Source organism: Enoplosus armatus, chromosome 15, assembly GCF_043641665.1.
Source record: "Enoplosus armatus isolate fEnoArm2 chromosome 15, fEnoArm2.hap1, whole genome shotgun sequence".
In the NCBI taxonomy this organism is placed as follows: domain Eukaryota; kingdom Metazoa; phylum Chordata; class Actinopteri; order Centrarchiformes; family Enoplosidae; genus Enoplosus; species Enoplosus armatus.
Genome location: NC_092194.1, coordinates 13,951,858 through 13,979,170, shown reverse-complemented (window position 1 = coordinate 13,979,170; position 27,313 = coordinate 13,951,858). Strand labels below are relative to the sequence as shown.

Sequence of the window (27,313 nt, the reverse complement as noted above, 5' to 3'; positions counted from 1 at the left end):
AGCTACAGATGCAAAGTCTGCAACGCTATCAGAGGTCCTAATGAAGATATAAACTCTGTGCTCAGCTCTTAATTATTATAGACATGTTTGGCCTTTTTTACAAGCTGCCTTCTTTGTGCAATATTATGGAGATGTTAACAAATACTACTGCGGGTAAAAAGACGAGCCTCTCTGCTCCCAGCGTTACCAGGAAGCATCAGAGAAAAGATGAAACGCACCATTCTCACTATAGGCTGAGGGCAAATTCACGTTTGGTCCCCAATTATGCTAACAAGAGAAAAAATGATCTTTGGCTGCAAGAACGTTGTGTTTCATAACGAGCCGGCTAGGAACGGCAGTCTTCAAGCAATATTTGAATTCCCTCCATCCTGAAGAGGATATGAAATTTAGTAGTAAATGACTTAATGTGTCTTCTTATTTGCACCATATATATTGTTTAAACAGAGGTCAAATACAAAACTTTTGAAAAGAGATTCGCTCCTGTAATACGCCTAGTTTTCCTTTGAAGATTATACATGCCCCTAAACATTTGGACCTTTTATGGATGATGCCGGTTAATTGAACTGAATAATTGTCATATTCTGCTGGCCTTGGTAATAGCTCTTGTTTTTTCATTGCATACCACTCTAACTTCATGGTAATATTATTTATAATGTGTGGAAAGGATATTGTGCTAATAAGAATGTGGTCCGATAGACACCTTCAGTATCATTAGTGCTCCCTTACCTGTCATAGCTTCTCCCTGCACTCAAACCAAAAACATTGCACTCCTCTCAAGGTGTCTTTGAGTTCAAAGAGTGCTGCAGCCATAGGTTCTATCCTTCCTATTAAGGAGTGCATTCCCACAGTCCCTCCGGTGCGTCCCGTTGGTTCCTGCAGTTTTGCTGTGGTGATCATCCTATGATTAAAGCTCTCCATTGTCTCTAGCCTGGGCATAGTGTGTGCCGCTTTTTCATACAAGATAAGAGACTACAGTTGTCTGTTTGACAGAGGCGGGTGAAGGTAATTCAGCTGGGTAGCTTGGCTACGTAATAGGCGATCTCTTGTTCCTGTGGGAAAGGTTATTGCAAAGCAAGGCTTTCAAAGACCAATTTGCACAGGGATTGTCGAAAGTTAGGTCAAGTTTTGGAAACACAATAATATCATTTAGAGCCATTACAATCATTATCTATGTGACATCAGCCAAAGGTAGACTGGCCGTGTAATTTCAGTGCTATAATTCTTAGGCTTTTTGAAATATGTTCGCACTTCTAACTGGATATGTGGGATTTAGTCTGAAATTTTGTAAAAAGAATAATAACAGTTTCACTATACCTATGTTCTGAAGTAGCATTAAATCCCCACTGATGCCATAGCTGGATTTTTATTAAGGCAAATTCTCTTTTTTGTTGTTGTTGTTCAATCTATGTAAAGGTGGATCTGTCTCCTGCACTGATGGCTCGTATCATCCTGGACAGGTTCCTTCAGGGCCTGGAGGGTGGAATGCGTGAGTAACACTTTTCCATTTCCCACTCTGTCCATTCTATCATTCCCCCCATCAGTCTTAATTGTAGCACTTTGTCTTTTGAATCCCTTTCTGTTTGAGTCCCAATTCCAGTTCTAGCTGCTGTATTTTCAGCCTGTCCAAGCCTAATGAGACACAGACCACATTTAGTAGTAGCTGCATCCCAGGGCACATGACTGGCAATTAAGCACTGGGAGGACCACCCACCTCTCAACTGCAGTGTGGATCAATGCTAGCTCACCTCATCAGTGTTATTTATAACACCCCTGATTTCTTTTCCCCACCCTCCTTCATCCCCCAATGCATCCATCTACCCCCTACCTTCTCTTCTTCCCTTCTCTTTCTCCGTCCCTACTGGGGTCCTCTGAGGAAACTGAGTTGAGGAAAAGTGTGGCAGAAAAAGCAAACCATTCCTAGGTAACGCTGATGGACACGCTGCGGGTGAACAAAAATTCCAGATGCAAATATGCTGAATGTGTCAAAGAGATTGTCCAGAAATTGTGTGAATAATTGACCATGCACATTCTGGTTAGTCTCTTTTTTTTTTCTTCCTCTCTCGAACTTTCTTACGTCATCTTTCGTAATATTTTTTGGCACAAAAACTGCCATAATTTGCAGTTGCACCTTTTTACATGTGACATTTGTTCAATGCATACAAAACCCCTTTCTCTTTCTTTCTTTCTTTTTTGTCACTCGTGAACTCCCAAATATCACATGCACACGATTCCATATCATTTCAATAGGCCTATCCTGAGGATTGTGCGCGTGTCTGTGCAGTAGTCAGTGCTTTGAGAGTGAATCGCATGACAAAAAGACGTGCTTCCAGTTTAATCAAGAAAGAGATTAAAGTGGATGTGTGTTATTTTCAACTTCGCCACAGCACAGCCATTTGTCAAAGTCAAAGATGTGATTGCTTTGGACCTACCGTTATCCACTGCCTGTCAAAATACTAGTCTGAGCAGCTTGTAGAACAGGGCATTCATCCAGTAGAAGCACTCCGTCTCACATAATAGCACACTGCATCTCTCCATCTCCATACAGTGAAAACATGCTTTATTATTGCTCAGAATAGATTCGTAACAGATTAAACTTCTGGGTGATCGTTGTTTAATTTCAAAACAGTGTTGTAACTGTGCCGTGTCTCAGTGTTTGCAGGCTAGCGAGTAATGTCATCGTCGTGGTTCTCCTTGTAGGAAGTGATTTCACAGAAGCTAAATGACTTGATTACAGGATAATCATAGATCCAAATCAGCCTAACTAAGCCTACGTGCTGTGACAAAACACTATGATTTAGATCAGATTAATATCTACTATTTTATCTGGTAAAATAGTTTGACTGTTACCTGCTATATGAGTATGACACATTTTCAAATGATGATGCCATTATACTGTACCTCTCCACTGTTGCCAGCTGTAAAGTCAGTTGTTTTGAGGGTGACTTCTGTTTTGACAGAGCTCCTCTGCAATGTCCTCATGACCTGCCTGGCCTTTGCAAATGAATTGCTTCCCGCACGGGCTGCACGCTCAAATCCTCTAATCTCCCTGTGTGTATATTAGACTCCAGTAATGTGCTGCCATTATGAAACAATGCAAGGATAATTGTCTTTGCTGGCAATTAGCTAACAGGTTGGTCCAGTGCTATTGTCAGGCATATCCGTCATGCCCCCCTCCAGCACCAGACTGCGCTCTGGTGTGCATGTGTGTGTATTTGTGTGTTTTTGTCAGACTCCAGAGGGAGGGCGGGCAGGCGCGCTGCAAAGATCAATAGACTTCTATATAAGGGACATTACCCCCAACTGGGTGAGTGGCTTGCCTTTGCCTAGCACCATCGTTTTTTTATTCCCCTTCTCTTTCCCTTTGCATTTAAGAGACACAGGAATGGGGCCTTTGGGACTGTGGAATATATGTACAATCACTAGTGCAGGATCAATACAGAGTTTTAAATTGTTTTCTGTCCATTCCTTGTTTTGTTTTGCTCGCTTGTTGTTGCCCCCCTTCCCCTCCCTCCCCCAAGCCCCCCCACCCCCTTCCCCCTAGCTACACACACCACCACCACCACACCTCAACATGACGACACCACCAACAAGCTGCCTCCCCCCTCTCCTTGCAGCAAAATTATTGGAGAGAGCATCAGTCAAGCAGAATGAAAGACTATCTGGTAGCGCTTGTAAATAAATCAATACATTCAAAGCAGTTTTATCACGTATTGAATATGATATCAACATCCATAATGCTCCTTGTCTCATGAAAACAGCAGAAGGGGAGGAAGGGTCGCATGTGCACTTTTACACTGTTTCTATGCACTACGTTAAGGTCACTAAAAGCTGCACTTGATGAGAGTTTTAGGAAAAATGTAGCATTCTGAACCAGTTGAGACATCTTCAGTGTATATGCCAGATTTCCTTTCAGGGTTGTTGTTTGTGGACTAATGTCCCACAGATGTCCGAAATAGGGGACATGAATGTGACAATTAAGGAACAAGTAAGGCACTGTATGAAAATATAGAATTTTATAACGATAAAACAGAAACACAACTATGTCTGTCTGTCTGTCTGTCTGTCTAATGTCATCAAATGTATTACTTTCATGTCTTAAAATTGCTTATAATTTGTAAATTTAAATTAAATTGTATATATTTTTTTAATACCACTGTCTTCTTTTTTTGTTAAGTTTATATATTGGATTGACAGGACCACATTTCATTATACAAAAGTATATATAATGACAATAAAGTTAAATTGTATTGAACCAAACTGACTTAAAAAACATTCTGATGGTCAAAAAAATTAAGTGATTCGATCTGAAATGATACGAAATGAAAATAAAGTATTAAATGCCTTCACATTTAAAAGGTTGAAACAAGGGAATGTTTCTTGATTTTACTGATTATCAAAACAAATTTCTTAATATTATTATTATTATTAAAACAGAACTTATACCACTGAAATGCAATGAAGTCTGTAATCGAAATAATGACATAATTGATGTACTAACTGTACTGCCACAAAAATGATGTTCTAAAATAGTTTAAAATGTTTGGACGGATATCATAAACTGGAGTAAACCTACATCATGTGCACACACTACGTGTCTCTGGCCACCTTTAAGTTCTGTAAATGATATAATTACATTGTAAACAGCTGTATTGTCGTTTCTACTCTATGTCGGTAGATATACCTCTCAGAAGTCACTATCAGGCACATTGGGGGAGCTCCTGGTCCTTCTTTTGCCCGTCCTGCTATCTCCTCATCTTTCTCTCTATTCCTCCTTTGACAGGAGTTGATGTGCCTCTAGATTTAGACATACTTTTTTGAGGAGGCAATTTTGCTAGCTATTTGACCTTTTCCATTTTCCCAAGGCCCAGCTCCAGATTAGATTGCTGCTCCATGTTTTGTAACTATGTGATTCGACCGCCTTTAAGATTTATTGTCACATTCCTTTACAGAAGCCTTGTACGCGAGGTTATAAATGTCCTGCGTTTGATGTTAACACTGTGAGAATGTTAGCGTCTACTATGATCCTTTGGTTCCTTGACAGAATTCATAATAGCTCCAGTGTTTTGCAGATCAGACGTGTTGATAACTGAATATTGTATTATGTTCTATCCAGTAAAATCTCAACTTCCACTATGATTGTTATGGTTCCTCCTCTCTTGTCTTCAAGTGCTCCTCTCTTCTCTCTCTCACCTCTCCACTGTGGTGGAGCTGGTGTGTGTATGCAGCCTTTTTTTCAAATAATGAGAGCAAGGGCACTTCATTAGCAAGACGGGAGGGAGTAAGGAGGGAAAGGCAGGATGAGTGTTTCTCTGTGTGTGTGTGTGTGTGTGTGTGTGTGTGTGTGTGTGTGTGTGTGTGTGTGTGTGTGTGTGTGTGTGTGTGTGTGTGTGTGTGTGTGTGTGTGTGTGTGTGTGTGTGTGTGTGTGTGTGTGTGTGTGTGTGTGTGTGTGCGCGTGCGTGCAAGGGGTGGGTGCAAGGGAGGTAAGCAGCAGCGTGGCACTTCACTTGACAAGTATACTAATTACTCCTTTTCAGCAGAGAAGCTCCAGTCAGCCTTTGCCACAGTCTAATGGTCTGACCTAGGAAGCCTCTCTCCATAGCAGAGCCTTCCCAGATCTACTATTACTACTGCCACACACACACACACACACACACACACACACAGAAATGTAGAGTCTCATCTCACCGCTATCAGGGAGAATCAGGTGGAAGCAGATCAGTTCTGCCCCAGTAACCTCTTCAGGGACTAGGCTCCTCCTGCACAGGAGATACCACCTCATATCATCAACTAGCACCTACACACCACCACAGACAGCGTAAAAAAAACACATTTTTTTCTCTTCCTCTCATCTCCCTCTCTCTCTCTCTCTCTCTCTGTGTGTGTCTCTCTCTTTCCCATCTTCTGTTTTTTTTCAATACAGAGGATAAATTTAAAAGGAGTAAATTGGAAAATCAAATGAGGGCTTTAGGCAGCCGCAGAGATTTGCAGAGCTGTCGGCCAGCGTCGCAGAGCCTCATCCATCATGTCCCACAAGTAGTCAATTCCTCTAGTATCTGTAAATGTTTTCAGATATTAGCCAATTTATATGCTCCGAGATTCATCATGGAAAATCAGCTTTAGCGGCGCACATTATCAGGACCTGTCTCTCCCTTGCTCCATGAAGTTTGATGAACGAGTGCCCCTCCACAGCTCAATGGCTTGTGCATGGGGAGTGTGTGTGTGTGTAGGGGGGGGGCTTATAGAGGAAATGGGTAAGCACCCCCCCCATCCGTGGAAAAAATGTGGGTTTTTTAATTAATAAACAAACTTGCAGAGGAGCTCATCAGTGTCAGGGGCAATAACAATCGTCATCCGTTATTGTTTATTACGGTCCTCCCTCAACAAATGTTGCTATCTTTCTCAACATTTTTTTGTTTGCGATAATGACTTTTTCACCCTGGTGGAGAAGGGAAGAGTCGTCACAAATGACACAAGCAAGCAATGAGAAATCAAGCCAAGGTTATGGCGCTGTTACCTTGCCTTATGTAGTTTATCTTGTTTTGGAGTTGCATATGAAAACAGGCCTGTGATTTGTTTACACTGGTTGTTTTCTTTAGCAAATCCCAATGGAGGCGTAGCGTTTCACATCTATTATTCTCTTCTTCTCTGTTCTTTCTGTTCAGATGTTGACGGTGTGATATGGTGCCTTAGTCAGAATTTATACCAACATGGGACAATTACAGTAAATTTGGTGAATGTTTACAAGGTGCAAAGTCGTGCTGCAGGGCTTTGTTCTCTGTGTCTGGTGTTCTTCAGATTATGCTTTTTATTTTCCTGCACGTGTTTTATGTGTGTGCCGTGAGTGTGTGTGTATTTAAAGAGCATGGCGCGTGTGTGTGGCAGAGAGGCGCTCAGGGTGTCATAGAGGAGTGCTGCCGGGCAAGGCGGGGGCGTATTTAATAAATGTATGCTGATGTTGGAGGCTGCAACGATGCGAGGGATGCAAGGGCCCTGTTGTTATTTACTGCTGTGTTTGTGCACAGCAGCGAATCCTCCGCCTGCAAATGGCATTACAGCCTGTGATGAATGAGCATTAGGGTAAACTCATTTTAAAAGCATCCTGATTTATTAGCGGCCTGGCCTTCCATTTTCATCAGGTCAATGCTTGGCTGAAATTCCACAATGTCAGCGCCAAGGTCACCCCTTTATGGCTATTTTTAACCCCATCACTCAAAAAGAGCAGGAGAAAGGGATCCTATCACTTATTATGGCCATCTACCAAAAATATCAAAGGACTGGAGAGACAAGGAGAGAGAAGCCTAGTCCTGGAAGTGTGTGTTTGTGTGTGTTATGTGAGAGACCAAAATGTGGTGGTGGTCAACCTCCAATTATGAGCGCTAGTAAGACAAGAGCTTTAATGGCTACCGTTTGCCTTCGGGGAGGTTTATTACACACTACTGTTTTGCAGAAGCAGCGTCAAATCTATAAAACGACCATTAGGAAGAGGGAAAAATCAATCAAAATGCCATTAAAGTGGAATAAGTTGCCAATATTGCTGATGTGGTTGCGGGTCCTTTGATTTTCCTTCAGATTATTAGGCACAGTCGAGTAGTGACTTTGTTAAGGGAAACCAGTGTTGTTGGGGAGTAATATGTCTCCTGGCTTCATAAAGTTTGCTGCCTCATATTTCCCGCTTTATTGATTATCCATTATCATTTGTCATGAGGTGTCCTAACTCAAGGGGAAAATATAACCCTCTTTCTTCACCGCCGCCCGCTCTGCACAGGAGCATGGTATGGATCTGCGTGTGAAGGTACCAATCTCTGAGAAAAATGAGCAAAGAAATAAAGCACAGCCCTGTGCCTTGCAGCTCTAAAGAGGGAGTGTGAGGTTATGGGGTGGGCTAGGGGAGTACCGTGGCTGGGAGAGACTGAAACAGAGACGAGGTAGCAAAAAAAAAGAGAGAAAGAGGTGGCAGAGAAAGATGGAGGCAAAGAAGAAGAAACAGAAAGGAAGGAGGGAGCGCTGAATGGGCTTTGTTCTTCTCCACCCTCCTCCCTCTTTATTTCATCGTAAGGTAGATGAGGGATCACAGCACTGTTTGTCCTCTCTGTGATAGTTTTCTCAAGGAGTAATGCCTATGAAAGAAATGCAAAGGAGAAGCCAGGACAGAAGAGATGGGGCTTTTAAATGTTTCTATTAATGAAATACATTTAACAGACGCTTAATGGTCCAGTCAGTGTTTGTAAATGTACACCCAAGTCTTTTTCACTTGATCCTTTTTTTTTTTTTATAAATCTTCAAATAAGCAGTCTTGTTTGTGTGCACAGAGATTCCCAAGCTTGTCTAGAAAAGTGTGCAGTGTTGCTACAGGCACCATCCATGCCTGAAATGTGAATAGAAACATTCCTTGTATTGTCTGTAATGCTGCAAGTCTGTCAGGACCATGTATCACTAAAATGGCGTGCCTCAACCATTTCGTCACACAATGATACAATCCATTTAATCCAAATCTTTTTAAGAAATGATTTAAGGATTTTTTTTGCTGTTGCAGTACCAGCGAATCAATCCAGCAGGCTTTCCTCTCTGATTTATAATGTTAGTAGAGCAAGAATGGGGATGAGAGATGCAGAATAGTCAGCGTTCATAACATAGATAAACTACATGGGGCTCCTGTGCTCTGGACTGAAACATTTATCTATAGAAAATCTGTATAGACACCAAGCAGCCATCTAATGGACTAGTGTGGAAATACTGCACTAACAGTGGCATGGTGAATTACAGTATGTCAAGCCTGTCTTTTTTCAGTATGTTTTCACAGTTTGCTCTCAATTCAATGCAGCAATTAGAGTATTATTTCACATTTATAGGCAATGTAACGTTTGATGTAATTTTGATATTAATATTTATGTGACTTTTGTATTTGTTTCACTCCCTCGCTTGCCTTTCTCTCTTGTTCTCAGCCTCTAAAACGGTCCTCAACAGCATGCTTAAGGAGCCGACGTTAATTCCAGACCAGATTTTGGCCAATAACATCTACCAAGTAAGTGTTTCAACTTTTTAATTTAAACTGAAATATTATAGGAAATTATTTTAAATTGTTTGATGTCATGGAGGGATTTTTTTTATTAATTACTCTAATTAAATTTTATATAATTTCGTAACATTTGTTGCCCTAACCTTTTCCTTGTAACAAACCCACTGCTTATGTACAGTGAGTTTTTAAGTGTTATTGTAGCACCTGGCTGACAGACGGCATCAGTCGCTCATGTTTGCTGATGAGGTCACGTGAGAGCCGGCGGTCATGCCTGCCAATCTGCCAGCATCTCCTGTGTTTTCTCCTTTCTCGGCACTGTATGGGCTTCCTTCCCTCACCTCCTTTTCACCCACCCACCCTTTTTGCGCGCGCCATAATATTTCTTCCCCCTCTTTTCAGTGCACAATAAATGACTGCTGTTATGGACCGCTGGTAGACTGCATCAAACAGTATCCTATCCCATAAAATTTTAAGCCTGAAATTGACGAGGAGCTATTGAAGGGGATGAGATGTGTCTGGCTTCACCTGACATAAAAGTTGTGCTTCACAGAGGAAGTGTTTCATCCTGCCTGCCATCCCACTATCACCGATACCGGGGCTGGAAGGCGATGGAGGGAAGAGGGTGGAGGAGAGGAGAGGCTGATCTAAATGCATCTCCATGTGCACACAGTGGATCAGACCTAATGTTCTATGATACAAGAAAAAAATCATGAGCGATCATTCATAAGCCTCGTGGTAGTTAATGTCTTCTTTTGTTTGGTATTTTATTTAACCCAGATGATTTGTTATTTTATGTTAATTACAGAAATGATTATTCTTACATGCAGAATTTTAAAATCCTTTTTAATTGTTCTGATCATTCTTATGCCGTTCAGCACCATGGAGAGTTCTGAGCACATCAGTCCAACTATTAATTTCAACTGCATATTAGTTGTATTTTATTTATTCGCAATTCAGTTGTGCTCAGTGTTTTCCTTCCTTTTCTTTGCCCCCCTCCTTGTCTAGCAGGGGCTTGGCCTTGACTACAGGGGCGGAATTGTAGTCCAGGCTATTTAGGGGCAAGCAGCTGGGTAGCAGACCAACTATTTCCTGGGGGAGGAGACTCATTTGAATGAGTGTACATGTGTACGTCTGTATGTTATTGTGTCCGTCCAAGCTTTCGTGTGTGTGGCGGGGCTGGGTTGCTCTGTTCATAGCCAGTCAACCCTGTCCCATCCTGCCCCCCTTCTACACTCCTCCTTTTTACCTTTCTTTGGCAGTCCTCTCGTCAGTGTCAACTTAAGAGTCAGTTACAACGCCGGAGAGGGTTCATGATAACCGCCCCACTACTATGTGCTTTGTGAAAGAGCTCCATCCTCACATGAGAGGAATAGCTCTTAATGCATTTGTGGCAATCACGATATGTATGTATTAATTAGAATCCATTTCGAGTGATTAGTGTTTGTTGAGGGCAGCATGCCATAAGAACCTTTCTCTCTCTATTGGAAGAAGCAAGTTTTGCCTATATATGATATCCGGCCTCTTTAAATGCAGGATGCCTTTCTGTGGCATCAAGCAGCTTGCATCCTGATGTAAAATGGCATTTATTCTAAAAGCATTTTTCTTCAAAGATTTTAGAGGAATTAGTGCTAGTAGCTAGTCCAGGCGCTCTATGCATTTTGCCAAATTGGCATTTGTTTCATCTTCCTCGTTTCGGTAATGCACTTTGGAGATTTGTTGTGAAAGCAGATTAAGGTTGACCTGAAAACTCTTTAGAAAAGATTGTGCTCTCACTACACAGCGTCGAAAAAGACAAGTGGCTTTCACTTTGCATAGTAAGCCAATCGTGGAGAAAAGCAGATTCTGAGCTTTAACTTTGATGCCAAACATACACATGCACGGTTGAGCTTACATCACCTCACGGCTGTGCACTTCTGTTGTTACCACAGCAAACTACAGTGTATTATGTGGTTTCCGTAGTAACCAATTTTACAGGTAAAATGCCTTTTGTTTTGCTCCAGAATTTTTATGAGCAACTTTTTTTGTATTCTCATTCCCATTATTTTTGAACTTTTTATTAAATTTCATGTTATTGCTCCTGCTGAGACCGCACCACTGTTTGTGTTTCAGTATAAATATAAAATACTGCTGTTGCTATTTGTTGGAATCCTTGACTCTCTATTCTCAGCGCTATTGGCCAAGAGCATGAGGTGCTGCTCTGTGACAAACTGAAGGAGAGGAACCTTTCCTTTTTAGGTAAGCCATCTCTTGACCTTCTCATCACATTTCTAAAGTCAATCTGGTCATGGCAGTGTAGCCCTTTTGTAAACTTAGTAAAGGAAGACCTGGACGTGACTGATGCAGTGGATGTTATCTCATATTGATTTGCTAACAACAAGGAGCTGTTATCAAATATCCTTGGATGTTTATGCATCAGCATATAATGAATATTTAAAGAATAAATGCTTCAAATGTATGGTATGTTTCATACATTCTAATGTTTGGTCCTTTCAGGTTGCTGTTCAATTTTCATTTCTTTTTTAATTGAATGAAAAAGGTCAGTTTCTATTTACATGAACATTAATATTATGTTGGTACCTTTTTAAGGGGATCTTTGACTGCAAAGACTGCCATTTTTCTCCAATTGATATGTTTGGGGATTTGATGTTTAGAAAAAAGAAACTCATCCTGGTTGTAGTTGTTTTGACAAATTGTATTTTTGTAATAATAGATTGTTATCTTAATATGTTCTTCTTTCCTAACACCATTGTCTTGTTCCAGCAACATTGAATCAAGGTAGAGTGTCCAGGTGTGAAATTGTGAAACAGGATTTTTAACCCTCCCTTCCTACCGTCACCCCCATCCCATCACCATCCCCTAGGTCAGATGAGTGATGAAGGATAAAAGTCATTCCCTCTGCCATTAAGACCATATCATTTGTTTGGACCTGGAGTGCTGACCTTTCCTCAGAGCTGTACAGAGGACTGTTCTAAAACTGTCAGAGTTCGGGCGGCACGAGAGCCACTGAGGCAGCCTCACCCCATCTGATAAATGGATTGGAAATAAGCTACCCAACAGCAGGGATGGCCCATTAATTTTAATCAAAGGTGATGTAAAAAGGCGATCAGAGCCACATGACAATGTCAAAAGCCCAGTAGGTATGAATAGAGGCTCCCATCATACCACATACACATCCACACCCACATTACCACACCCAGGATGCCCCTCTGTACCACAGGCCTCTGGCAGCCTCACTGACCTCACTCAGCTCTCTTTCTCCCCCCTTGGCTGATACTACCTCCTCACCACCATCGACACCGCCACCCTCCATCTCTCCTCAATTCCCTTCCATGCCCCATTAGTTGAGCTTGGCTGGAGACAAAGAGGCAGGCCCTTGGAACTGAATGACCTGGTCAGCCTGAGATTTAATGGAGAAATCAGGTGTTGTAGGGATAATGGCCGAAGCGCACCAGAAGTCAAGGACAATGACTGCGGCCCGTGCAGGCAGGGGTCAGGCTTACAGAGTCTATAATGCCAACCTTGTCCCCTTGCTGTATATTTTATAATGCTCTGCCAAACGGCAAACTGCAGAGCAGCTCTAACTGGGCTTTACGGGTTTTTGTGCAACGACAGCGAATACGTGGCAGATGTAGTTAATGGTTTTACTGTGCTTGCTGTCCTCTACTGTTATTTCTTCTGCTTTGCTAACACTAAGGGCTTTTGTTACCAGCACCTTGGCGAAGGCCGTTAGGTTACGTGTCTGTGATTGATGTAGCAGAACTTGTTCAGTGAAGAGTAAAACTTATTGCAAAGTAAGAGTCAAATGTTAAAATTCTGCACTTAATCTCCTGTAGATGAAAACCAACTGAGAGCTATGGGCTACGACAAAACACCTGATATCATCCTGGAGGTTCCCATTGGTTAGTATTTCCATTACAAATGTCAATATTTTATCTGTTAACCATAGCTACCTTGTTTCAAAGAGGATTATGCAGTTGTCAAAACACTGTCATGTTAATGCCAGATCTTTTTTTGATTTTTGTGAATGACATGAATGAAAAGAACAAACAAACAAAATGTCACTTGTCCCTTCTGGATCTTGCTTGTGTGGCTTTCTCATCACTGGTTTCATGAGTGTTGTGTGTTTCTGTTTCTGAAAAAGCCGTGGAGGGACACATTGTACACTGGATTGAGAGCAAAGCCTCATTCGGAGACGACCACAGTCATCGCACCTATCTCAACGAGCAGTTCTGGAGCTACTGGAACAGGTGAATCTGTCTCTTTGTATTCTAACCTCTTTTTCTAACTAACCATAGAATGTTGCAACTCCTGTTTTCCCTGTTTGCGTATTGTTTATAACTCCTTTTTGACCACTAACCACAATCAGCTTTATCAGTATTATCAAGACACACCATATCTCTGTCTACCAACGCTAACCACTTCCTCCCTGGCCACACTAACCCCACACTTCCATATGGTACATCTGTACATCACACTACTTCCACATCCACTCCTGTCATTGGAGCCTTTTACAGCCTGAAGAGGTCTGCCTGAGAGCTTGATTGTTTTCCAGAGTACACATATTGTTTTGGAAGGAAGGGAAGCTGGGAAATGGATGATTAATCCGTTGCATCTGTTGTCATGAGAACCTTTTGGACAGGAACGGGCCCTCGTGGTCTGACCTTGGGGGACAGAGGTGTGTGTATGTGTACGCATTGTATTTATGCAGTCTACCCACAGAGAACACCAACTTTATTTATTTTTTCTCATCACACTGTGAAAACACACTCCTTACAAGCGGGGTTATAAGGTTATTCCCCTTTTTATTTAGTCATTCATGTGCTAGTTCTTATTTTAAAGGCTGAAAATGTCCTGAATTGTCCCAGCCATTGAATAAATTGCATATGTCAGTCTTTCCCTATTCATTGCCAGTAAAATTTACTATGAGCACCTGTCATGCAAAGTGTCCCCAGCCATTACCCAAATCATTCAGCACAGTACTCAGTGTTATATTGGCTTCATTTCAAGTGATCAGGTAGAACAACTTTTGTGTTGAGGCACACACAGAGAGGAGTAGGGGTCGCTCACACATGGTCTTCACATCACAGCCTCCCTTGGCACAAGGTTCCAGTCACCAAGTTGAAAAGTCGCCCACACTGCCTCCATTCGCCTTGCTATGGCCCCGGCCCCCCTCAGCCGTGACGGCCAGCTGACATGTTGTGACATGGTGCTGGAACGCCAGGAGGTTCCAGACCCCAGGCACAGCCGGACTCTCTCTTTCTCTCTTTGTTTTTGTTTCCTTGGTGCATGCGCAGCACCAGATCAGGAGACTACAGCACATAATGAGAAGCTGTTTATGATGAATGTATTTTCATGTATGTTTTCGTATGCGTTGTTCCCCAACCTAAAAAAATCCTTCTATTGTCTGTCTATCAGAGATTACAAAATACTTATTTATATTATGGTTTTCCTGATAAAGATAACCGATATACATTCAAAATAGCTATTCTAGCATACAATATACAAACTAAGTTGGTAATACATGTTTTTTTTAATTCATAACCCCTTCATACTCTTCATAATATCTGGGGAGGCTTCCATATATCCTACAAATAATGCAAAATGAATCTGTATTTCAAGCAATAACCTCTTAGACAGTTTTTTTTTTTTACATGTGTTTTTTTAAAAATAGATGACTGACCTACTGATTTCCCTCAGAAGCTGCCAGCAGAACAATCATTTGATTTTCAGGGAAGATGACTCATCCAATATCATTGAGCAGTTAAAATGCGGGAGATGAGGTCAAGGTCATAATCAGTGGTGTGTTTTATTTTCTCATAGTTTTATTTGGAAATGGCCTGCTTCCAGAAGAAAAAGCTCTGTCATTTTCTTTTACTGTTGTAGACGTCAGGAACTAAAAGTCACTGAGGTGTGAATTTAAAAAGGGCCAATCTTTGATGGTTACCATCTTTGTTAGGCCTCATTTAATGTCGCTAAGAAAGTTGGTGACTATAAAAAGGCTTTGCTTAAGCTCCAGAACATTCCTAGACTATGTTCGATGAGAAAGTACTTAAATGATTGCTGTCTCAGTCAAACTTAAAATAATGTGAAAAGAGCTCATTTGATTAGCACCACGGGCAGCGTGACATGGAGATCAGATGTCTCCATAAATATTTCACTGCCTAAGTCAATGTTCTTTCTTCGTTTGCATTGAAGTGGCATTAATCTGTCTTTGGTCTTCCTCTTTGGTACTGGTGGTATTAGTTTACAGTAGGTCAAAATATCAGAATACTAACAGGCTGATTGGACGGTTAGGGTTAGTCTGAGCCTTACATATTTGCCCACGGGTGTCTTTCATTGATATTCACTGTGGGCAGCCTTGTCCGAGTATATTAAGGAACTGACAAAGTAGATCCCATCATGTCAGCCAGCAGCCCAGTCAGATAAACATTGTTGTGTCAAAAAAGAAAAACTGTCAGTCCCTTCAGACCCTACCTTTTCCAGCACCGTTGTAATTTTTAATTGACATTTACTGCTGACATTTGAAAATGTGCCTCATCTTTCTCTTATTGTTAAACCTTATGCATTATCTGAGGTACAAGTGTGTGCGCACATGTGCGTGTTTTGTGTGTGTTTCTAAAGTGAAGGCAGTGAATTCAGGGTCAGCGCTTTGTAGTCACGAAAACATAAACCAATAGAGAAACAGGGGACAAGAGAGGGATGGGGTGACATCATCCTCCTTTCACTTCTAATTAGTTGGATTCAGTTTATGAGACGAGCCCTGAAGGGCTGATGTTTAGGGTGTTTGTCCATTCCCTCATTCCAACTCAGATTTCAGTGCTTGACACTAAACCTTTCGGTTTTCGTTTTTGACTGCCCTTGGAATCGCACAGCAGTGTTTGTAATTACTTCATTGCCCCTGATTGACATTTCCAGTGATTTGCTTATTTTTCATGAATTCCCTCTTTGCTTTAACTGAGCTGCTTCACCCATTGCTTGTGTTAATTGTTCTTGGTTTGCCCTCAAGCATTGCAGAGTGAGCTATGGGGACATGTTTTTCTAGACAGAAAGAAAAAACATAACTAATTTTCCCTCTAAAGCCCTCACCAACTGCATTTATCATCCAAACAATAGTCTTGCCAACACACTAACCCCATAATGAACCCCTCTTCAGTGGAGTGAGGGGTAATGACGCTTCACCTACAATGCTCCCAAGAAAAAAGATAAAAGGGAGAAAAAAATGGAGAGAAAAACGGTCTTCTGCAGAATCAAACGGCGTGTTCAGGCCCAGTGCCTGGATGAGATGGCGAAGCAGCAGCTATTGGTGTCTCCCAGCCATCAATCTTAGCTGGTGGCGTTCCAGAGCCGGCGAGCCCTCTGCTCTGACGGATGCTCAGATAATTGAGTTATCCATCTCGCCCAACTATCAGAGTTGCATAAAAATTATTCACCTGCTGGTGAATATTAAACACATAATGAGCCTCTTGTGTGTTTTAGGAGAAGTGGGTAAGGTTAAACACAGCATGTAATGAAATATGGACCCTTGTGTGGTGCCACCTTAACTGCCCTTCCTTGATTACGGTGTACTTAAATCAATTATGGTTGGCAAAGTTCCTTCCCTAACTCTCAGAGCAGCCACTAAAGTTCTGCCCTCGTACTTGTCTGATTAGTTTATCTCATCAAATATTTAATCCATCCATCCATCCAATATTTTGACCATGCTACTGTAGTGGTGTCTGTGAGGTTTAGTAACTTAATATATTGTTGTCAGTCTTTTGTAAAGGCAGTGTATCTGAAATGGAGGACAATAGACGCCAGAGAAGTTTTGATACTTGATGGATGGATAAATAGAAGGATCTATAGATCAATGAGTGGTCCTCATTGTCAGGAGAGTGTGTATCACAGCTTGTACAAAAAATACTAAACAAAAATCAGTCAAAACATTAAGACTACATCCTTTCTCATCAAAGCACAGTCACAAAGCAAACATCTGACACAAATGGCTACAAGGGCTCCTCTTAAATTGATATAATGCTTGTTGTTTGTATTTTTATTTGCCTAGTCTTTGCTTTTTCCGTATCTCACCACATCTCCTCTCTGAGAGTCCACTCATTCATTTGTAAGATTATTTGGGATCTTTGAGGCCCTTAATTGTCCTCCATGCAGCAGTTGTGTGTACCATGAAAGAATCAATAGTGTACATCAGAATATACTGTTTACCACAAAATAGCTTTTCAGCAGCAAAACTACTTTGCACTGTAGTGTAGCAGATTAAAAGGGTAATGTAGAGTTAAATAAATAGATTCAGAGACCGTTCTTCTCTTCGCTGTTTCCTATTTTCCCTCCCCCATTCCACCCAGTCCAACACAATGGACAGCCTGTGTGGAAATGAGCATGGACGCCAGCGTGCCCCCTCCCAAAGTAAATCAGCTGTGAGATTCGTAAACTGCAAATGTGTCAGAGTTGAAAATGTTAGCTCTCTTAATGGAGGCTTGAAAAGGTTAGATCTGATAAAAAGCTGTCAGCCGTCCACAAAAAATGATTTATAGCAATATAATGGGACAGTATGCCTCATTTCTCCCTGATATGAAATGAGGGTTAAGACTTTTGGTTTTGCCATTATACATCATCTGGCTTGACCACTTGGAAATTTGTTGGGACTTGAAATGCACGCACATGCATTATGTTTCATGTGGCTCTTTTTGTTTTTTAGTAATTTTGAATGTCGTCGCCTGTTGTAATGTGGATAATTTATGTCCTCACGTAATTACCAGCAGAAGATTCTCATGCTCCAAAAGTGCATATTGATCTCCATTCAAGTCTGTTTTGCGCAAATGAGATTAGTACTCGTCCTTTGTTGTAACATTTTTTTTGGTGCATGTAATGGAAGCAAAACTACAATTAATGAGGAAGTCATAATTCTGAAGACTCACCAGACTGTTCCTACAACATCACTAATCTGCTCGCTGACACATTGGCTAATGAATAGACAAAAATCTGATTTATGGGATGTTTTATATTAGTTGACACAACTGCAATTAGACATCTTGAGGTCTTTGTGAACTTTTTCCAATTATATCTGGAACTGTATGCTGTAGATTTTACAGCTGAAATTGCATGGTAATTTTGTTATATTCTCAGAACCGTCAATCCACTTGCGACATGAAATTAATTTTTTGATTCAAGATATTGTACATATTGTCCTTTTTTAATGGACATGTCCATCATTTTTTGTTGAACTTTCCAAAGCAGGAACGACGGGAATGCTTAATAAGTGGAGTGTAATAACACAACTGTTCCAGCTGATAATACCTTTATCTTTATGCCTAGATCCTTAGATGTGCAGTTTGCTTTTACGCCTATGACTGGTTAAATAGGAATAAAGGCGTTTGCTGATATTTAGAAATACTTGCATGTGCATAAAGAGTGTACATATATGTGTTGGTAATAGCCAGGTCCCATTTTATGCAATAGTAGCATACGAGTAATATAAGCCTCAGCAGCAGCTGGCCCATCATAGAGCCAGAGCAGATAGGGGATGTCACCTGAGAGAGGGCGCCCACAGGTCGTGGCTGCTGCTGATCCAATGAGGCTGGACATTACAGGACCATCCCCGAGGACAGGTACTGGCACTTCTGGGGTGACAATGTGACACCTCCAAGACCTGTGCCCTGCCATACTTATACTCCACCTTCCTGTCAGAGATGTGCACAACAAACAAAGGGGGCAAAATAAAATAAAAATTGGCCTTTAAAGAATAAATCGTATTGACTAGATAGTGATCCAATATGTGAATAGCTGCATTACTGCACCTACCAATACCAATGTATATTTAGTTTCATATACAAGCATTTCTATTGTGATGTTTATGAGGTTGCTTTTCCCGGGTTACGGGGTTTTAAAGTTGTGGAGTTTTTATTTACTTAATATGCATAGAAAATTGTAGTTAGAACTTAATTTCCTCTGCTTTTTGAAAGCACAAATATCAGTTTTCCTGGTAAAGCGTGAGCCCCTCTGACATTGCCTTCCTCCTATTTATAGTTATGGATACCCCATGCAGTGCAGGAACGTGGCCTCTTTTATTGTTTCCTTTGTTATGACATCCTCTCGTAGAATATTCCACAGCTAGAAAAATAGCTATCCACAATGGTGGTTCCTTTAGGGCTTTGCAAGTGTTTGTTTTAGGGCACATCAGCACACAGAAGTGCAATGTTGGCCCCCAAAGCACAAGCAACTTGGAATATTAATGGCAAATGACAAGTCGGCTCTGATGCTTCAAGGATTTCATGCTTTTAAGGATGCACATTTGGGTGCATTGTTTAAGGCGTCTGGGGTGTAATCCGCACTCTCAGGTCTCCAGCAGCCTCAGGATTTAGCTCCGGTTAAGCCTCCATGTCTCCTATTTATTTTTGTAGGGTTGTATGTGTGCATTATCCAAATTTGTCATTTACCATTGAGTGTGAGAGCAGCTTTGACACGGCCGCTGTGTGTATAAACGAGGAGCGGGACAGAAAGCGGCACCCCAGCGATATATATCCCTCCTCCTGTCTTTCTGCTTTCCTGTGACACTGAGATGGAGAAGAAAGCCTCCAGTAAAATGAGGTGCAAGCATGTCTACTCCATGAATTCCTGTTTTGCTATGGAACTTTTTAAAAGATTAACGCACATTTTTTGTCAGCTTTCACGATGTATGTCATCAGACTTACAGGGACGCACATTTTTTTTCTCCCCCCTCATTTTCTCGGCCTCGCTGCCTTTTTCCCCTTCTTTTTTTTTCTTCCTTCTACAGTGACCTTCTGGGTTTCATTCCAGGAAGAAGTCAGCAGCATTTGTCAAAGGCACAGAGTAGTGGGCAAGGATTAGAATGGCTCTTTGTAAAACTCAATCTAACAGGAGAATGTCGATGGCTGCCTGACCCCCAAAAGACATTCAGGTCCACATTACACCCCATGTGACGTAAAATTTGCAGTCATATTTTCTTGACACTGAGATAGTTAAGACAAATTTGCACACAATGCATTGTGTTTGTTTTGTATCACACGAAGGCATGTGAGCACACTGCTGGATATCTTCGCATCTGTAGAAAGTTACAGAGAGATAAGCGAGAACTAGGAAGATAATTATAGGCTATTTGTCTTATCACACAAAGGTTGTGCTCTTAAATTTTGCTGAATAATTTGCTGAATCTATCATAAAGGCTAAAGGTAGTTTAAGAGGATTTTTATAAACACATTCTCTCCATGTAAGCTCAGTAGACATAAAGCTACAGCACAAATATTTAATGCTTTCGAGGCCCTTTAAGTATTTCATTTCATGCACCTCCACAGCTGCTTCAAAAGCATCTTAACACACTTAATTGTGTCTTAACCTCTCTGTAAGGGAGGATGAGGAAAGCCAGGAGTCATCAGATGATTCCTCCACTGTCCTCCCATGGCCTAAGGAGAGCACTGGACCATGAGTTCTGTGGCCTGTCACAGGAAATAAATGCGAGCAAGAAAAGTGCAGGAAAAAAATAGCGTATTCTTTACTGGTAAAAAAAAAAAAAATCCCAATTGAATAGAAACAATCTGGCCTTTTGTTATTCTATCGACCAATATGGCTCTGACATTTTGTTTTAACGAATGGCATTTGGTATAGAGAGAGGGCTTTTAGTTCTTCCACGGTTCACATGGATAGAGGGAGGAATGCATATTTTAGTTCTGGACGTGCGATTTCATGACATTGCAAGTGTTTAACAGCTTTTTGGGGGGATTACAAATTCCTTGATGTTTTTCTCTAGTACATTTATTTTGGTAGGTTGACTTGACTCACTGTGAGTAGCATTACTCCATGTATGGTGTAGGTTACTTGTTCTCATTTTTAATAGTATACTTCAAGATTTAATTGAACCTTTTTAAGAGCTACTTGGGTTTAAATCTTTTACATGAAATGAATGGTTTAGTTTAGCCAATTTATCTTTGCTCTGATTTATGTGTTGGACAGCATTGTCTTGTGTACTTCTGTGCATGAAAACAGTAAACACTCTTTCTATTTCAGACTAAGAATAAATATAATATTTTTAAACAAATGACAGCGAAGGAAACAATGCTTCATATTTCTGCCTTTGTGTTTAAAGAGCAGCTCTGTGTGTACCAGATAATGTGCTGGTAGTCGTGGTCTGTGGAGGCCCATCAGTCACTGTGTGGAGCTGGCCGCTTGTGATAAGTGGTTCCTTATAGATAATCTAGACAGTAGGTTTCTTTTTATAGGCCCACTGTCCCTCACATAACCTTGTTTTTTTTGTTGTTGTTTTTTTTACCACCCAAGCTTATTTTCTTTCTTTTCCAGTCATTTCACCTTCTTGTTTTGCCTTTCGGTACATTTAAATCTTTTTCTAGTCTTGTAATTCCCAACAAGTCCTGAATGAATTTCCGTTCCAGTTTTTGACCTCTGTGTGTATTGACTGCAGAAAGATCCTGATAAAAAAGCTTTTGGTGATTTATACCTATAACAAAGCTTTTGATATTCTAAACCAAGAGGACAAGGTTCTCCTCTTCTTGGACGATGCAGTTAATAAAATGAGATGATTATGAGAATAACAGAAACATTTTTAACACATTTGTAGAAACCTGCATCACCAAAACACATATCAGCATCTGTATCCGTTCCACAATAAATGGCATCAAAAGCAGCGATGCTGTTCTGAATTTGGACCCATCATTCTACATTTAGTTACGTAGAGTAACTGACCTCATCCATCTCCCAAAATAACACCGATATATGGTTTGAATTGTTTTGTTTCAGTATGTACGACCTACAGTATATCTGATTGTACCTCATGGCAGTCACTTTGATTGATGTACCATAAGTAACTGAATTTAAATAGCAGATGAAAAGGTATTTGTTTTTGTGAACTTTGCTTTATATTTCAGTATTAATTCACTTCATTGCGTTTGTTGCCAGCAACACTGAAAGAGATACAAGCACATCTGAGTCTTTCCTCACTGGCCTGGCATTTGTTAAAGAGCTTCGTCAGGACCCTCTTCCCCCATCTTTGTTCCCAGGCAGCCCTCTCCCTCTCCCGTCTCTGGTTTGAGTTTCACGTCTCGCGGCGGTCTGATTGCCTGATAGCTTAAACATCTCTGCCTGCCTATCCCTTAGTGGGAGTGTGTAATCAAAGACACATGAGGAGCCTGTGTCCAAGTGCTGACCTTCTGATTTTGCTCATCAATTCTGGGGGTTAATGTACAAGATCTATCAGGTCAACAGATTTGTCTCCGCAAACTCTGTCAGGTCTGTAAATGATTAGGGAAAAAAATGCATTTGGCCACTGAACCCTATTAAAACTTCTCCGAATAAATGTGCGCTCAATATGACTGCTAATGTATTCTTTCCACTCTCTTGTGTTAATAATGCCAATGTGTTTTTTTTTGTGTGTTATGTATTTTAAATGAGCACCATAAACCAAACCTTTGTGACAAGGGCTTAAGGAGTTAACAGGGTAATGATATGATCCAAATTCCAACTCTGTCCGCTGTCGATGTAACGTTTCATCATAGGCGGGAAGTTGAAACGGGCGATATCCAATCCTTTTCCTTTGGACTGATGCAAGATAACAGAGGCATACATTTCTGAACAAGTGAAATATAAACTCTGCGCAGAGTTTGGGGCTTTGAGCCGCCCCCTTTGTACGGCCGCCACGGAGATGTCGGAGAAATCTATTTCTCATTTTGAGTGATATCTCTATCAGCTGGCACGTTCGCACCATGAATCTTCCCCCCCATGTTTAAACCCGGAATCTGTCTCTTCAATGACGGCTGTGTGTTTTAAATGACCACTCTTGTTTTTTGTAACGTGTGTCACGGAGGTTACAAGTGAAAGGGCAGGATAGAGCTGTCTGGCGAAAAGGCCTCTGATAGAAAGTGCCACTTCAATTTGAGCACAGCTGCAGCTAAGCCCGGGCTGGCTCACTGTCCGGCCCGACACGTCACATTCTCTTCTCCTGCGACTGGAATGGATGTGAAAACTATTAACTTTAGACAGAGTTTTGGCCTGACCAGTTCTGATCCCTTCCCCTTATTCATTGCTTATCTTCAGCTTGTTTTGTCGGGAGTGCACGCTGACAAAGACTGTCTCAGACACCATTTACATTTTGTTTATTTAAGTTTTCTGACTCTTTGAAGCACTTTAAAAAAAATTTTTTTTAAAAACTTGGGCTCAATGTCAACTTTAAGACAAAGTTTTGAGTGCAGTATATCCCTGTAAAATATATTATTACTTTTATATAATGTCATGCACCATTAAATTACATCTTACTTTACTTTTTGTTTTACTTTTCTGTTGGAGAGGCCATTGGACTACAGACTACACCTCTCCTAATTTGGTGATGAGGGGGTTTAACAGTTTGAGGAACTCAATCCCCGGAGCTGCTGACAGTCCTCAGCCCCCCTGAGTCCCTGCTAAGGATAGAGCTCGCGGTTAGAGAAAAGACTACTGGCTCTGTTTTAAATATTCGTTGTGGTTTGAATTAGAAAGGGGATAAATTCTCTGAATAATGATCAGAAAACTTTTAGCTACAACTGCCCGGGTGAAACAAAACACGGTTCAGTAAAACTTTGAACTACTCTTTCTTTTTCTTTCCCCTCCCAGCAGTTTTGTTTTCAAATTGTAGCTCCGAGTTCATGGGAAACTCGCTCCGAGGTTACCTGCGCCCCTGAAAAGTGATGGAAAAAAAGGATTACAGCCACAAGAATGTTTTTGCAGTTAGTTGAAATATTACTAACCTTGTCAAACGTCATTTTGAATGAGAAAGCAAGCATATTTTAATCAGGGTTTTTAAAGGCAGAGCTTTTCAAACTGTGACTCTGGGAGAAAGGGGTCAGCTAATTGCCACGTTTGATGTCATGTTTGGTCTCTCTCTCCATTTTGATGCGACTGCCTGGAAGCATGCTCGCTCTCTCGCTCTGCTCTCCATGTCTCTCTCTATGTCACACACACACACACACACACTTTATCACACGCACACACACAGTCAAATGAAAAACTACTGAAAGGTCTTAGAGTTCTCAATGCTGTAATCTTCATAAAGTCTTTGCTTCTACTTCCTGTCAGCCCTCCCCTCAACTTTGACCTCCAACCTCTCCTTGTGTGCATCACTGAAATGTCGGCCGCTCCACACAGACCTGACAACGGTGAAATTTAAGGATCTTATTCATAATTTTGTGAATGAAAGTGTATGGGCATGCCAGTGTATCAAGAATCAGTGTATGTTTGTCCTCAGTCTATATGAACCCCACTCGGACCAAAGATATTGCAAAGCTCTCCCACCATCTTACAACAGGTTAATCTCCCAAACACAAAGTCCCAAATGTCTTTCATTCTCATAATTACTGTTTTAACAGCAGCAACAGCGGTGGGGGGGGGGGGGGGGGGTATACGTGATATACATTGTAAATTCTGTTTGACAAGGTGGAGTTAGTGGTTTTGTCGTGGCTTGTCTTAAGTTATTACTCACACTTCCTCCTGCCATAGATAAGGTCTGCTGGTGAACATACCAAGGTGAGTGCTGGCGCAGAGCCCTTATCGCCAGCATTGATTTAGGGCAAGAGCCCAGTGACAGAGGTCATTGTGCAGTAAAGCTATCCATCATTCAGGTTTGATTTCTGCTCAGACCTGTCTCCAAGTTGTCTACACGTAGGCGAGTCACAAGGAGTAGAGGCCACAGATGGGTTGGACCAGTGGGAGGTTCGTATTAAGAAGCTCTGGGTAATGCTAACTGTATGTTAAGAGATTACAAGAATAAAGCATTTTAAGACTGTGATCACAGGTTTACTCATATTCAAGAATGATGTTTAGATAATTCAAGAATAAGGTAACACTGTAAACTTCATTTGTTTCTCTAATTATTGTACGGAATACACAAACTATTTGTCAAAGCTTTGACATGCTAAAAAAATAAATGTAGCCTTGAGTTTTTTTTTTCCACCAGTAGCTTATTGCCCGTCTTTCCACAGTTTATTTTGCAACTCACAGTAATTCTCCACATGTCCTAGACATTTTCTGAGTATGTGTTTGAGACACTCACTTTTTCCCCTGATTTAAAATTCAAGGTAGTTCTCAGCCTGTGGTAAATAAATTTACAATCATAAACACAGTTTTCCCCCTTTTGCAGGGGTATTTTTTCAGATGTCTGAAGATGGGTATTTATTGCTTTTAATGTTGTTCATGGCCTTCATGGCTAGACTTGTAACTTTTGGCTTAAATGTTCTGTTTATCCTGGCATCACATTGGGGAGCTCATACTTTCAAATATGCTGTGAGCCATATTATTGATTTGTCATGAAGATTATTTATTGCACTATTTTTTCACTAACTTCTGCACAAGTTGGAAGCTGTCAGAGATTCTCCTGCAGTGATCACATGTAAGTGGCTGTAAACTGGCTGTGCTGAATCCTGAGGGTAGAGGTATTCCTGTAGAATCTAAAGGTCTCTTTAGTTATGCTGAAATATCTGCTGTAGCTGCGGTGGTGGTACTGCTCACTCCAACCTACCAGAGGATAACTTTAAGTAGCTAATTACACTTCAGTCTGTAATCAAACCCATGTCAGGTTGTCTGAGAACCTGGATTTGTGTGGTGGATTTCAGTTAAATACAGGGGCAGCTTAAACATTTTATGGTTCTCTTCTCAAATTAAAGTTTTTATTTTCCTCAATCCCCTCTAAAATGTGTCATATCCCATTACACAAATTTGGATATGGTAAATTAGCGAGGAGAGCGCTTCCGCTATGAATATGTTGACTTTTTTATGCTGTGTGCAGAGGGTTAGCTTGCTGGGGGTTGGGGGTGTCTTTAACTCTAAAAAGTTGTCTTGAATTTTCTCCCCTCGCAAGATGATGTATTTTTGCAATTCAAATATTTGCTCATTCTCCTCTCCATTGCAAAGCTCCCTTTGAAGCGGAAGAGTTCTATCAGGACCAATGACAGTGTGAGTGTGCAGCGTGACAGCGCAAGAGGCAGTGCTGGACTATTTCTAACTGCATATTTAAATAGCAAGGAAATCCAAAATCAAAAATGTATGCAAATGACGGCATGTTTTGCATGCTGATATTTTCCTGATTTGGGGCTTGCATATTCAGGTGGTGTTCAGTACGTGCCTAGCTTTAGCAACATTAATCAGAATTACTTCATGTCTTCACCACATCCTTGATCTCCTTCTGAACAAACATTTCTGGGGGTGGAAGGCCTGCAATTTGGCAGATTTACTTTTAAGCTTTGCTTAATGTTTTTATGGACTGTTTTAAGTGGAAAGACATACTTAAGGCCTTAGGCTTCATAGGAAAGTGTGTAACCCAGAAACTCTCAATACCTGCTTCTTAAGATGATGTTTCTCTATTGCACATTATGGAAGGCCCAACTAGCTGATCTCCTTTACATTCATCACAGCTATATATATATATTTATATATATATATATATATATATATATATATATATATATATATATATATATATATATATATATATATATATATATATATGCCTTCTTTGTGTTATGTAGGGAAGCTTATTTTCACTTAAATGAGGATTTTAGATATATTCATTAAATTTAGCATATGCACCATGACTCTGTGTGTGGGTGCTGTGGGAAACATGTACATGTAACTGTTTGTACAATGAGCAACATATCAAGACAAAGCCCTCGAAATGGGCCTGAGGCCTGTCTGCACTCCTTAAGGTATAGAAAATACAGTATAATATAATTAATTGAATTGTCATTTGTATGAGCAGCCCTTGCTCTCTGCACCCTATAATTCCAACCTGTTTCTCCCCCTTCCCCTCGCCACATTTTTTCCCTTCTTTTTTTTCTAAACAGCAATTAATCTCATTTTTAGTCCAATTTCCAGCCCTCTGCTGGAGTCAGAGCGAGTCCCCTGTTTTGTTCCTATTTGGCTTGGTTCCTCTGCATAGTCATTAAGGGCCCAATTAATGTCACCCTTTAGCTGAAGAGTGCTCATTTTTATTGGGGAGCTGACAGTCACCGCCATGAGTGCCGCAGTGTAATATGCATTAATTGCCCCGTAACACTGGTAATTACCAGTTCTTCAAGCCTCTCAGTAAACTGTCATGCCCAGACACGACTGCTTTGAAATAGATTACTCATTAGGGGGACCTGCCCTGTTTTCCAATGGGGGCTCGCTGGGTTGGCATAAAGATGAAAAAAATCTGGTGCTTGAACAAATAGTTGCCAAGAGCAATTTCCTATTACAACTTCCCGGTGACGGCTTTTCTCTTTCTTTCTTTCTTTCCTTTTTTTCTCCTCAGATGGCATTCCAGCCGTCAC

The 27,313-nt window shown here is 41.0% G+C and overlaps 1 protein-coding gene across 1 annotated transcript in view; it reads left to right on the top strand.

Annotated features, from left to right (window-relative positions):
• Window positions 1-27,313, top strand: part of cdin1 (CDAN1 interacting nuclease 1) — a 53,388-nt gene that overhangs the window by 13,789 nt on the left and 12,286 nt on the right. Inside the window, exons 6-11 of the mRNA XM_070920612.1 lie at window positions 1,414-1,486; window positions 8,944-9,023; window positions 9,417-9,466; window positions 11,185-11,252; window positions 12,851-12,916; window positions 13,159-13,264. Coding sequence (XP_070776713.1) covers window positions 1,414-1,486; window positions 8,944-9,023; window positions 9,417-9,466; window positions 11,185-11,252; window positions 12,851-12,916; window positions 13,159-13,264 — 443 coding nt within the window. The remainder of the gene's footprint in view (window positions 1-1,413; window positions 1,487-8,943; window positions 9,024-9,416; window positions 9,467-11,184; window positions 11,253-12,850; window positions 12,917-13,158; window positions 13,265-27,313) is intronic.